Source organism: Dermacentor silvarum, chromosome 7 (genome assembly GCF_013339745.2).
Source record: "Dermacentor silvarum isolate Dsil-2018 chromosome 7, BIME_Dsil_1.4, whole genome shotgun sequence".
NCBI lineage: Eukaryota > Metazoa > Arthropoda > Arachnida > Ixodida > Ixodidae > Dermacentor > Dermacentor silvarum.
This window is the reverse complement of record NC_051160.1, coordinates 139796748-139809961: the sequence shown is the minus strand read 5'-3', so window position 1 is coordinate 139809961 and position 13214 is coordinate 139796748. Positions and strand designations below refer to the sequence as shown.

At 49.0% G+C, this 13214-nt stretch overlaps 2 protein-coding genes across 16 annotated transcripts in view; one reads left to right on the top strand and one right to left on the bottom strand.

Moving 5' to 3' along the window:
- Positions 1 to 950: 950 nt before the first annotated feature.
- Positions 951 to 1901, bottom strand: LOC119459224 (uncharacterized protein K02A2.6-like). The gene has a single exon (XM_037721044.1). The coding sequence runs from the start codon at positions 1899 to 1901 to the stop codon at positions 951 to 953; it is 951 nt and encodes a 316-aa protein (XP_037576972.1).
- A 6900-nt stretch (positions 1902 to 8801) lies between these two features.
- Positions 8802 to 13214, top strand: part of LOC119458481 (medium-chain acyl-CoA ligase ACSF2, mitochondrial) — a 574759-nt gene continuing 570346 nt past the window's right edge. For 7 of the 15 annotated variants that reach the window (XM_049671254.1, XM_049671255.1, XM_049671247.1 and 4 more), the window contains exon 1: positions 8804 to 9211. In XM_049671254.1, coding sequence (XP_049527211.1) covers positions 9117 to 9211 — 95 coding nt within the window. In that variant the 5' untranslated portion in view covers positions 8804 to 9116. Of the gene's footprint in view, positions 9212 to 13214 lie in introns of all 15 variants that reach the window. The other 8 variants (XR_007468045.1, XM_049671250.1, XM_049671253.1 and 5 more) reach the window with 2 other exon arrangements.

Here is a 13214-nt window from a genome sequence, read left to right as displayed (position 1 = left end):
GAATTACTACCCATAGAACATTCACATGCGGGCGCGACAAATCAAGAGAGTCCGACTCACCGTGACCGGATCGCGAGCGAATATGTTCGCCCCATGCTAAGAAACCATCGTCTAGTCATTCACGTGTACGGTCACGCGAACGGTGGCGAGTTCGAACGATCCGTGTTTTTCCATTCCGGTGTCGTGTTCCTAAGCCTTCTCGGGACGCTCCCGCGAAGCGGGTCGTCGCACGCGCGAAAGGTTCGTGCTGCCCGCAGCCCCCCTCCACCCAAGTCAAGAGGAAGCGCTTTGGTCCTTTTTCGCCCAAGTAACCCCGCGGCTAGGTGGCGTTAGCGCGCAACACTAGCGCCATCTCTCGTAATACGCTGCCGCCGTAACGCCACGCGGCGAAACCGGATTACAGGAGACGGGAGGGATGCGATGCGCGAGAGTCGCGCATCCCCACACTCTGTAGGCTTCCAACGCCCGAAGGTTGGCGCACTCAGCACTCAGCGCATTTTCTATCAGTGTGGCGGTAATGTCATGTGCTCATGAGTTCCAGCTTGAACGTTTGTGTCGTGTACTTTCGAGCTCCATCTCCGCGGCGCCTGTACGTCTTACGCCTATGAAGAGGTAAGTGACAGTTCATGGAGTCAGTGTTTAAGAGCACAGCTTTTAGGCGCCCGTTCCTACGCCGAGCGTCGGCGTAACCGAGCCAACGAGCACGACAGCGAAGGATGAAAGAGCAATGCGGGGCGCAGCGGGGAATGAAAGAGGCGATAGGGAAGGGAGAGCTAGGAGGAAAGCGGAGAAGGGTGCAGCGGAACCATGAGGCGGAAAGCGGAGGAGGATGGTGTCGAGCGAGCGAATGACAGTAGCCTACTCTCCGGGCGGGCAAGGGCCCGAACGTATTTATTGAGCCCTTATATAGCCGTGGATGCTGTGCTCACTCTTGCTTTGGAAGAAAACGTTCATAGGTCGAGCCTTCTTGGCCTGCGGATCTTTCTGCCGAACTTTGAGACGCCTGGCGTAGATGTAGAACCGCGGGGTGCCTCTGCAGTGGAGGTGCTTTCCCGGGGCAATGCGGTTCTCTGGTCTTGGGCTGCTCGATCAGTTCCAGGCGTTGTTGGGGACATGGCGGTCTGCGCCGCCCGCGGGAGTTCCAGGTGGGCTGGTAGTGCATTCCGCATGACGTCCCGTCGTCGGTACCAGGTGCATCCGGTTGCGCTAGCGTACACCCGTCGGAGTCTCCACCCCGTAGGAGCGGGGGCATTGAGTTGGCCCCATGATATCGCGGGGGAGTTGAAGTCCCGTACCCAGACCCGCTCGCCGGCCTGAAGAGGCCGCACTGCGCGAGCCGCGTGGCTTCTGTTGAAGTTGGATGCTTGACGCCTCCGGTTGTCTTCGTCATGCCGAGTGAGTGGGACCCGCGGGGGCCAGGCTGGCTCCAGCTGGTGTGACGTCTTCAGTACCTGGGTCTGTAGGCGCCTCCCCATGAGCATCTGAGCACGGCTCACTCCATTAACCCCAGGGGTGTCCCAGTATGCCAGAAGCGCCAGGTAGGGATCATCCGCCTTCCGCAACAGGTCCTTGACCATCCTCACCATCCGTTCCACCTCCCCGTTCAACTGTGGAAAATGGGGTCTGCTAGTGACGTGGCGGAAACGGTAGGACTCGGCGAAGAACTCTCTTGCAGCAAACTGAGGACCGTTATCGCTGCGCACCAGGTTCGGGATCCCGTGGCGCGCAAAGACGCTCTTGATGACGTTGATGACAGCAGGTGCTGTCGTCGAGCGCAGGCTGATCACTTCCGGGAAGCGTGACCGGTAATACAACAGAAGGACGTAGTCCTGGTCGTTCAAATGAAAAAGATCGACGCCCACCTCATCCCAGGGCCGAGTTGGAGTGGTTGACGGCAGCATGGGTTCCGAGCCCTGCACCCTGGTTTCGGCGCAGGTACAGTCGACATTCGTCAGATTTTTCAAGCCAACCTTATATACGTTATCCTGCACCGGCGATGTAACGCTAAAAAACCCAACTGCTCTCAGAGCTGCACAGGTGGCTCGTGCTCGGCACGCGCTCGTCACACTGCTCCCGCGTTCGTCGTCGTCGTCGTCGTCTGCTTCCACAGCTCGCTGCGTTGTCGCTAATCATTCCAGTGTAGAAGTTAACTTCTTTTCTGTCATTGTAATGGGGAGGCCGCGTTTACGGTGGTATGAGCCATACATTCTCTTACGTAACGGACAGATTTAATTTTGAAAAAATTCATGGAAATCCACCAAGAGTGAACGCGCTCGGGAAAGGGCTCATTGTCGACGTGCCCATTCTAGTGTCAGGGCTTCCGAAGCCCAGGCAAAAGGCCAGCGAAGAGCCGCGCACCCCGAGTTGAGGGAGCGTGATGTTGAGGCCGAACGTCAGCGAAGAGCCGCCGACCCCGAATTGCGGGAGCGCGATGTTGAGGCCAAACGTCAGCGTCGTCTAGCCTTCCAGAAACCCGACAACTGTGTGCACGTCTCGGCAACGCTAGCGCCAACTTCCCCGGTGCGACGGTCAGGTTTCAACGCGAGTTTCTCAACCGGAACTTCGGAGCCAGCTGCAGTGCGTGTGACGGGTTGTGGTTCGAGCACAACGAGGTACTCGTGAGCGCAATTCTTTCGGAGATAGAAGAGCAAACTTTATCGGGAAAAGACAAAAAAGAAGGAAAATGTGGGTGGAACCCCTTGTTCAGGGCCCCACTGGCTTGAGTGGCTCGCTGGGCTTGGTCCAGGAGAACCAGCTGACTGTCCTGTTCCTCGTCCGCAAGCCATGCCTCCCACTGCCTTAGAAAGGGAGTTTTTTTGGAAATTTGTGTGTGTTCGCTTGTGGAGGCCTTCTGGCGCATATGAGTGTGATGTGTGACAATGTAGGGTTTTCGCCACACCATGGACATTTGTCTGCATACGCTTCGCCATGTATTTGTCGTAGCTTGTGTAGATCAGGATAAGTGTTTGTTTGGAGGCGGCGTCAGTCCGTCGCTTGCTGTCTGATCAATTTTGGATGGGGCCTGCCGAATTCCAGTCTTTCTTCTCTTTGTTGTTCCAAGATATATCTCGCAGTAGTTGGAAAGTCCCTACGTGGCTGGTCCGACGCCCGGATATTTAGTACTCGAGCTATTCGGTCCACCCTCGTATTTCCCTCCATGCCTTCGTGTGCCGGGCACCCCGTGCGGCTGTGAAAACTAGAGAGCTTATTGCCTATGATCCTAATCACAGCCCGGGGACCGCCCCTGACAGGAAGAGGCGACACGTCGCCTGTGAGTCGGTGAGGACAACCGCGGATGTCCCTCTGCATTCGGCGTCCTTCAAAGCTAAAGCTACCGCGGTCGCCTCAGCCGTTGCCGTGCATGCGGTTTTCATTGATGCCCCTACTACCCGTTCCTGACACGTGGAGACTGCAATGTGTATGCCACATCCAGAGTAAATTGCGTCGGTGTAGTAGACGTCCGGCTTGCCTTCGAAACTCCTTTCGCAATGCTCGCACTCGAGCCTTTCCTCTTCCCCCGTGGTACTTAATTAAGGTTCATATTTCTTGGGATTGGTGCCACGTGTACACGCGCCCGAATTTCCCTATCTAGAAGTAACGTATCGTCTGCGCTATAAAACGGACGAATTGCATACCCCAGTCTGTTTAGCACAGTTCTCCCTTATTTGGTTTGCCTAACCTCTCCCTCTGAGACACAAACACGGCCGCTGCGTGCTCTTCGATGTTGTAGACCCCTAGCTTCTCCATCCGTTCCGTGCTGGTGCTTTGAGAGAGCGCAAGGGCAGCCTTCTAGGCTCGTCGTAATATAATGTCCAACTGTTTATTCTCTTGTGCGGCAGTGTTTAAGTACGGCATGCTATACGTGACTCGACTGACCACAAAAGCATGCACTAGTCTAATTGTCTCGTCCTCCGAAAAGCCTTCTCGACTGCGCGTGTCCCTGCGGATAAATTTCGCCATATTCATCACCGTGCCCTTCAGCAACCGTATCGCATGCTCCGCGTTGGCTTTCGGTTAAATCCATATCCCTAAAAGTTTTAGGGTTTGCACTTCGCGGACTTCCTGTCCGTTCAGAGTGAGTTCTATATTCAGCCCGGTTTGCCCGCCTGGCATATCTTGCACGCACCCGAACGAACTCCGACTTTTCGGGGGCGTATGCCATTCCCGCCTCCCGTGCGAAAAGCTCTAGAGACCTGGTCGATTGCCCATTGCAAAAGGTCCTGTTTTTCACCATACGATTCTCGAGTCACCCATACGGTAATATCATCCGAGTACAAACTCGACTCGCGGACCACATAGAGACAAACGTTCGGAGGAACACCGAAGAAACACACGACAAGCTTCGGTTACCCCATCTGCTCGACAGGGGAGGCGCTACTGATTTTTTTACTATTGTGATAGAAATTATAGGGGCAGTCCAGGCGAAATTCCGCTGATGCGGCGTACATCAGCGTACGTGCTCTGCGGTGGGTTGTGGATGCCGCCACCCTGTGATCTCTTCTGTTATGCATCTGCAACCATGGATGAAAGGCTGCGCTCAGCAAGTGGTAACTTCCTTAGGGGCCGACGTACCTGTGGACTCTGGGTTAATTTGTGTGTCTGGGACTGTTGAAGCAAGTCCACAGGAATGCCTTACTAAATTTTTAGTACCTGTGAAGTGAAGTGCATTTTGTGTCAGCGACCGCTGAAGCCAGCCTGCAGCAAGCTTAAGTAAATTGTGTGGTCGCCAAGATACCTGTGATCTTTTCCGAAGTATTTGTGTCTGCAGCCATGGAATAAAAGGCACACTCAGCCTCTGGTATCTTCATTCGAGGCCCTCTGATACCCGTGAATACTTAGGATGAATTTGTGTCTGTGAGTGGCTGCCGAAGCAAGCCCACGCAAATCCTTTGTTAACTTTTGGTGCGGGTGAACTCATACAATGCATTTTTGCGTGTGTGACCGCTGAAGCGAGCATGATGCAAGCCTTCAGTCAATTGTGTAGTCGCCAACATACCAGTGACGCCTTCAGCAGTATTTGGCTGCAACCACAGAAGGCCGCATTCAGCTTCTGTTAACTTGCTTAGAGGCCTTCGAGCCTGTGAACTCTTAAGGCGAATTTGTGTCTGTGACCACTCGACCACAGCAAGCATCTTGCAACTTCTAGTACCTGTGAATTCAGTTTGGTTTTGTGCTGAAGCAAGCGTCTTGTAATTGCCTTTGTACCTGTGAACTCTCCAGCAATGTTCGTGTCTGTAACTGTTGAAGTGAGCCTGTAGTAACTTTATTAATGCCCAATGTATCTCTCAAATCTTTAGTATTTTTACTGTGTGCAACCACTGAAGCAAGCCTGCAGGAAACCTGGAGTAGCGTCCTTGATGGTCAAGACACCTGTAAACATTTCAGCAAATTTTGCATTTATCGACCTGCGACCGCTGAAGTAAGCCAGCCCGCACTATGCCTCCCAAATTACTTTGTGCCCCCACCTTTACAGACGGCTTTTAAGATTCTTTTACTGGCCGAGGTGCATCAGCACAATATCAGCTTAACTGAAATGGTCTCATCACAACTCGGCAGTCTCAATGTTCGTTCGTGCGTTCTTTACGAGAATTTGTCATAGACGCAGACCGTACTTGCACTGTAAATGGGTTACTATACAACTGGTGTTCGTGTCTATGACCGCTTAACTAGTCTCAAGCAACTTCGTCAATGCTTAGGGTAGCCGTTAAATCTTTAGTATAACTTGTGTTAGTGTGTGCAACTACTAAGACGGCCTTTAGGAAGGCTCCAGTAACTTCCCTATAGTGGCTACCATATCTGAATTTTTCAGCAATTATGGGTTGATGTTTCTGCTGGCTCACTGAAGTGAGTCCACTGCAAGCCTCATGATAACTTCCGTAGTGGCCTCACCACGAGTTCTTCAATTTTCTTGCTAGCCAAAGTGCATTTTAAACAGTTTAATTGCTGCCATGGTGCGCCATAACCTCTAATGGCTAGCTTATATGATATATTTACGGAGTCTTATTTGTGCTTTACAGAAAACTGCTGAGTGCGTTTCAGAGTTGAATTTTTGCTCTTACGTGCAGCAGTTTTATTGAAATAAATGTTGTATCTTTATAAGATTCTCAAATGAATGAGCAACCTGCAAAACCTATTCCTGTAGTTTCGTTTCTGTTAGCGCAAATAAGTGTAGCTTGCATGTCCTGGCTGATTAGACTTTATACTATATGTTTTGATTTAATGCATTTCTATCAAGTTCTATGTTATATATTAGTTTACTGTATCAGGGAATTATGTACACAGTGCTTAGCTGCACTGAAGCCTTCTTTAGCATGCTTTGAGATGTGGCGGGCTGTATTCCTGGCCTCTCTCCTGGTACTTCAGCTTTTTCATGACAAAAATGTTTGCTCGCCTTACTGCAGCGCTGGGATGGATCTTCACCAGCCATGTGATTCTTTTTTCTTCTGCCGCACTAGCGAACTCAAAAGCAGGCCAAGCTTACTTTGTTAGTATTATGTGGGTAAATGCAGCAGACCTGCTGCACTGCTAGGGCACATTCTGAGGAAAATCCCTATTATGCTAATTTATAATCACTTATTGATGTCCCAAATTCACAAACAAATGTCTCCCAAACATCCTTTGGACAAATGCTAACACAAAATGTCCCAGAAGCGTCCTACATCCTGACAAAAATGTCCTTAGGACCTACCCGGGATTATGCAATAAGTATAATCTTGGACGTTCCAATATCCCATTAGGACTTCCATGGGACGTTTCTAGGAACTTCAATTCGCGTGCATGGGACGATCCCATGGAAATCTAATAATGATCCACGCTATTTTTACGTATGTGCTAGGGACGTTCGAATGTCCCGTTTGGGACATCTGGGGCACGATCGGAGATCTATGTTCGTTTCGCGTTCTGTTCAGTTGCTGCAACGTCACAAAGTAGCAGTATGCAAAATGTGTGACAACGGGAGGGAGAGAGCAGCCAGTCGGCAAACGTTGAACTCCCCGACGGTTTTACCCGGACGACAAATGTCTGGGGAGTTCATCGTTTTTGGTGACGTCAAAATGACGACACGCTCCTTTCAATCATTTTTATTACGAGCACGTCGTCCGCTAGGAGCAGAAGGTGACGAGAGATGTGAAGTTCGAGCGGTCATCCGCTCGCTACGAGACCGGCTTTGCATGGCACGTCTGATAGATTGGATTTGATCCAAATGGTGGCTGCGGCTACGGCATGGTTCACCACATGCCGATTGTCTGCTCTCTCCCTCCCGTTGTCAGAAATTTTGGATACTGCCAATTTGTGACGTTGCAGCAACTCGACAGAACGCGAAACGAAGATCTCCGATCGCGCCCTGGTCGACATCTGTAGGACGTTGGTGGTCGAATGAGTTACTACCTTTAGTACCGGTGAGTGTGAGTAGGGTGAGTGTGAACGTAAGTGAGCGCCTGTTAGTGTGACTGAACGTGAGTGTAAAGTCGGTGAATATCTGTGAGTGAGAATAGGCGTGAGTGTGGAGGTGAGTGAGTGCCGGTGAGTGAGTGTGAGTGGACGTTAGTATGAACGTGAGTGAACACATGTTAGCAAACAATAGTGTGCGTGAGTAGGCGCGTGTGTGAGCGTGACTTAGTAACGGTGAGTGTGAGTAGGGTGAATGTGAACGCCTGTGAGAGTGACTGCGCCTAAGTGTGAAACTGAGTGAATACCTCTGACTGTGAGTAGGCGTGACTGAGTGCCAGTGAGTGTGAGTGGACGTTAGTCTTAACGTGAGTGAGCACCTGTGAGTAAACAAGAATGTGTGTGAGTAAGCGCGTGTGTGAGCGTGACTTAGTACCGGTGAGTGTGAGTAGGGTGAATGTGAACGCGATCGAATGCCTGTGAGAGTGACTGGACGGGAGTGTGAAAGTCAGTGAATACATCTGAGTGTGATTAAGCGTGCATGTGGAGGTGAGTGAATGCCAGTGAGTGTAAGTGGACCGGAATACGAACGCGAGTGAGACCCAGTGAGTGTTAGTGGACGTGAGTATGAACGTGAGGGAGTGCGAAGCATGAAAGAAGTAATGGTGAGTGAGTATGGGTGAGTAATACTGCTGACTATAATATTGCGGACCTATGATGGCGTACAATAAATTCTTTCCCCATCGTCAGCTAGAAGATGCGGGGGTGTCACTTTATATAATTGTTGCTATGCGACGCGCCTAGCTCACCAAGCGTCTGAAGCGCTGGCTTGTGCGAGTTTATTCCACGTTTTACAGCATGCTTTCGTCGTCTAATGATTAGGGCATCGAGCTTCTGTGGTGGGGGGCCAGGGTTTCAAAGCGGCACTCGGCTATTTATTTATTTATTTATTTATTTATTTATTTATTTATTTATTTATTTATTTATTTATTTATTTCTAGTGGAAACTATTTAGAACTAGTATCCCAAGTTGGCCATAAACGGCCAGGAAATGACAAACCGCAAACTGGGGAGAAGAGCCAAACAACGCTATCGCTTTGATAGAAAAAGAAGTAGAGCGACTCCGGGCCGACCCGAAGAAGTAATGACCGCAAGACAGCCTATCGCATCCTTGCCTACTCACTCATCAGTGCAGCATCAGCGGTGCACAGCTCGACTACAGTGCTTCTCGGCAAGACATCCTTCACCAGTTCACGGCTGCCCTTCAGTGATCCTTGGACATAATCAAAGCCTTCGCGCTCCTAGTTCTATCTATTTCTAGGCCACATTGTATCAGCTGCTATCGGGCCTTGCGTGTAGCCTTGGCGACCTCCATGGACAATCTCGCTTTCGTGCCCTCTACGTTTTACTGCGCCACAATTTGCATGTGTTACAGGTGAGCCGGCACACAAAGTGCGTCGGGGCGTGCGACAGTTCATGCCATATAAGTCATTCGCCCTACGCTCACTGCTAGCGCTCGATTGTAGTGCAAGCTTGTCCCTAAAGCTTCACCAAGGTCACCTCTAGAAAGTGCAACTACGCACTGAATGACCCTTTTGTGGGAGATGTTTAAAGGGCTTCTCTCGCCAGTCTGTCGCCCAAAGATTGTGAGGCTTCTGTTGCCGTCCACACAAGCTTGTTTGTACACCACTGCCAATGGTATCTAGTGAGTTTCAGGACTACTGCGAGAAATGGTGCTCCAACTCGCGGCTCTGCGTCGCTTTCCAGTGACACTACTGATGACATCAGAGGGCCGTGGGCGGTATCGCTTCCGACCACTTAGCAGGTGAGTGATTTTGACAATTATGCCACAGATCACTTCACAAGCCGAAACAAACAACTGCAATAAGGCATACACTAGCCACTGAAAGGTAAATTTACGTTTAAAGTAGGCAGAACCTCTCAGGGCTTTATGCTTTCTATAGATACATCGACATTAATTGACGTCTTCATAAACCAACATCCACTATTCTAACATTTTATCTGGTGTTGTGATTGCTCTTATAAGTGATCACCTTCCAACATTTCTTTTCATGACCCAGTGTTCATCTTCAAACTCAAACGCCGTTTCCCACAAATGGTTCGTGATATGAATATGCAAGCTTGAACAATTTTCGTGACGCAATATCGCTAATAGATTCGTTAGAAGTAATGCGTACCAGTGATCAAGAAACTGCTTATGAATACTTTTGCGCTAAGTTAAGGATACCTATGATAAATGCTTCAAATACAAAGTAGCTTAACCAGCACGTGAAGACAAAAAACCATGGATAAATGAAAACTGTATCCGTGAAATTTGCACCAAAAACCGCCTCTACAAAACTTTTATTGACACCAGGATTGAGAAAGCTTTGCATGAATTTAAGGCAGAAAGGATTTGTACAAAGTAAATAGTCTTTTGCGCATAGAGAAGAGACAGTATTACATAATTTGTTTAATAATGACGTAATAAAGAAATTCGATGTTGTCTGGAAGCGTATTAATGGTTTTCTTGGGCGAGGAGATGGGAACACGACTATAAGAGAAATCACATTTGCTGATAAGGTTTTATCAAATGAGACGCTTGCAAGTACATTTAATAACTATTTTACAACCTTAGTAAACAGTACTCATGATCCTAATTCTTTGAAAAACCTTGGCTGCAAGACTAAACAAGCTGAATTTTTAGCGCCTACTACGGAAAATGAGGTATTTACTACTTTTATGTCTATCAAGAACAGCAGATGTTGTGACGTCTACGGATTCGAGATCATGCCAATTAAGCATGTCCTGGACTGGATTCTACCTGCATTAGTACACATATTCAACTTAATATTTTGCAGGGGCTCGTTTCCGAAAAGACTTCAGTTTGCGAAGGTTGTTTGTACCAAACTTTGTTTTGTACCAAAGGTGGTGATAAAAACGAGTTAACTACCGACCAATATCGGTGTTGCCCATTTTTTCTAAAGGCATAGAAAAACTAGTACTTGCCTGCATGACATCATTTCTAATCAAACATGACCTGATCACTAGTATGCCGTATGATTTTGTGAAGAGGCAGTCGACAGAAATTGCCTTACTTACTCAAAGGGAAATTACATGCAGTCATTGAACAGCAATTATGTACTTGGGTATCTTTGTTGATTATTCGAAGGCGTTAGACTTTATAAGTCATGCTACACTGCTCAACAAACTAGAACGAAAGACAACGCTATTTTACTTTATCATTATCAATAAATAAGTATAAAAGATGCCGCTATCACTTGCAATGCAATGCAACTCTTGAAGTGTGCATAAAGGCGCGCTCGTAAAGTTCACCTGTTACAATACGCCTCCATCACACGTGTTATTTTTGTTGTCGACGTTTGTCGTAATTTGGTGGCGCGGGTAGTTTCATCGTTTCTTAACCTGTTCATTCAAAAGTAGTGGGTTACGTACACCAGATAATTGTTTACTTTAGCTGTTTTCGGGCAGCTGCGTTGGCTGACGGGCTTGGCGTCTGACGAAGGCACCCGCACTCTACACCCAAAGCTTTCGTAGGCCTCCAAAGAAAGTATGTTCTGTGCAGGGTTGCAATTTCGGCACCCGTACGGCTAACCTGCTGCATCGCTTTCCGAGCTCAAAGCTCGAAACGCCCATCATGTCGAATGGATGGGCATTGTATATACAGCTCTAATGGCAGGCCACAAAAACAATTTCGCGCCTTCATGACGTCACTTCTATTTTAAGGAATATGGCGTCACGTTATTTTTCCTTCCGCCGAAGGTGTTCCCTTCTCACACAGATGGCGCTAAGCCCCATGAACCGCCGATGAACCGCCATGTTTGAACGAATGGACTTCTATGGAAGCTTCCCTACCTGGCAGATTACATTATTCGCGCTTTTACCCTTCTCTGCGCTCGTTCGCTCGTTTACGAGTGACAACGCGGACGCTCGCCGCACCAACGGGCGACTAAGATCTGCGCTCTAAAACGTTCGAACTGGTTCGAACCTCTTCCAAGTTCTTTTGCATAACCAAATAATAATTACAAGGAAACAGCGTAACTTAGTTTTGTAAAAAACAGATTCTGCTGCTACGCTACGCAAAAAAATTACGTGCGTTGTTTTGAGATTTTTGTAAGTGCGAGAAGACCCGTATTAAAAAAAAGCTCAGACGATAAAATTTGTTTTCAAAGAAATTTCAGCCAATCCTGATTCTGGACATATTATTAGCGAAGGTGACCAAGCATTGGAAAAAATCACCTATGAACTAAACCCCGACGGTTCATTAAGTATTTCTAATTATTGGTTACGCCTTTGTGTTTCTTAAGGATGTTACACACACGTTCGGCTTCAACGGAGAGAACTACGTCACTGACGGTACGCTCGCAGTCCACCGTTTTCGCACTGCCGCTTGCGAATCTTCAAATTAACTTGCTTCAAAATTAAATCTGTTCGTTACGTAAGACAATGAATGCCTATACCCCCTTAAGCAATGGCTGATACCTCCGTAAACGTGGCCTCCCCATTACGACGACAGACGAGAAGTGAAATTCTACGCTGGAATGATGAGCGGCAACGGACCTAGCTGTAGAAGAAGACTATGACTCGAGCCGTTGCTGATTATGATGGTTACTGCGCACATCAGACGGACGGATTTTTGGTTTCGCATAGCCATATACAGCTTCGAAAAATGCAGACAGAGCGCCGTGCGGTGGGGAAGAAAAAATCTAATTATCATAAACGTCATACTTCACCCTGATTTACTTACGTTTTTCTTTTCCCTCCCCTTCCCGGGCTCGTTGCCTATTAAATGTGGCTGCGGCCACTCCGAATCTTGCATGTTTCCGTGACGCCGCCCAGTACGGGCGCTCTGATCACTATGTCGTAGTTTCGGTTGATTCCAATGGCACTCTCATTACTTAGCATCCGTGCGGAAGGTTTCTGCAACAGTAGCCGAGCAGGTTGCGGTAGCTATAGCACTGAAGGACCCTCTACGCCCCCATATCTTTACAGACTCTAGGTCTGCAGCCGAGCGTTCACCTCCGGCTCGATCTCAAAGGAGGCGGCGGCCATCCTCGGCACCGAGGGGGCTACTGGTTTCATATCAGCAAATGATTCCCGGCCATATGGGAATCTATGTGCACTCTGAGGTTGTTAGCGCCAATGAGTTAGCCCATGACTGCGCGCGATGTATAACACACCGCGGCGGTCCGGTAGACTCACGGGCGGGGACTTAGGACTGTACAGGGATTTGCTCCTCACCTTCCATGAAATCTTGACACATTACCAACTTGCTCGGCGGGCCTTTCCGCTACCACATCCTAAACTCACTACACCACAATCGTCGGCCTTTCGCATGCTTCAAACGGGAGCGTTCCCCTCCAGGGCCGATTCAGTCACTTCGCGCCTAATGTAGAACCCCACTGTCCAGAGTGTGGTGGGAGGCGTACGTACTGCTCTTTATCTCATATGTTCTGGCAATTCCCTGCGTTACGCAGCTTATCGCTTACCACTCTAACGGACTTGGAGGCAGCCCTTAAGAGCGGCGACCTCTCAGAGCAACTACGGCTGTCCAGAGAGCCTGTGACAGGGCGGAGGACAACGATCTTCCGACCCCGACGTGGGTGCGGCCCCGTGACAGCTACGGGGACTCCCTGAAAGGGAGGTACCTAAAGCGTTCCTCAGTGACCACCGATAAAGTTCTTTGTCCCTGTTTTGTCCCCTTCCCTTAGAACAACTGTCACCAGCCGACTTCTTGGCCAATCCCCGTAGTAGGTAGGCGCCCACAAGCGAGAAATCACACCCAAGGCAAGCAAGAAACTGATTTG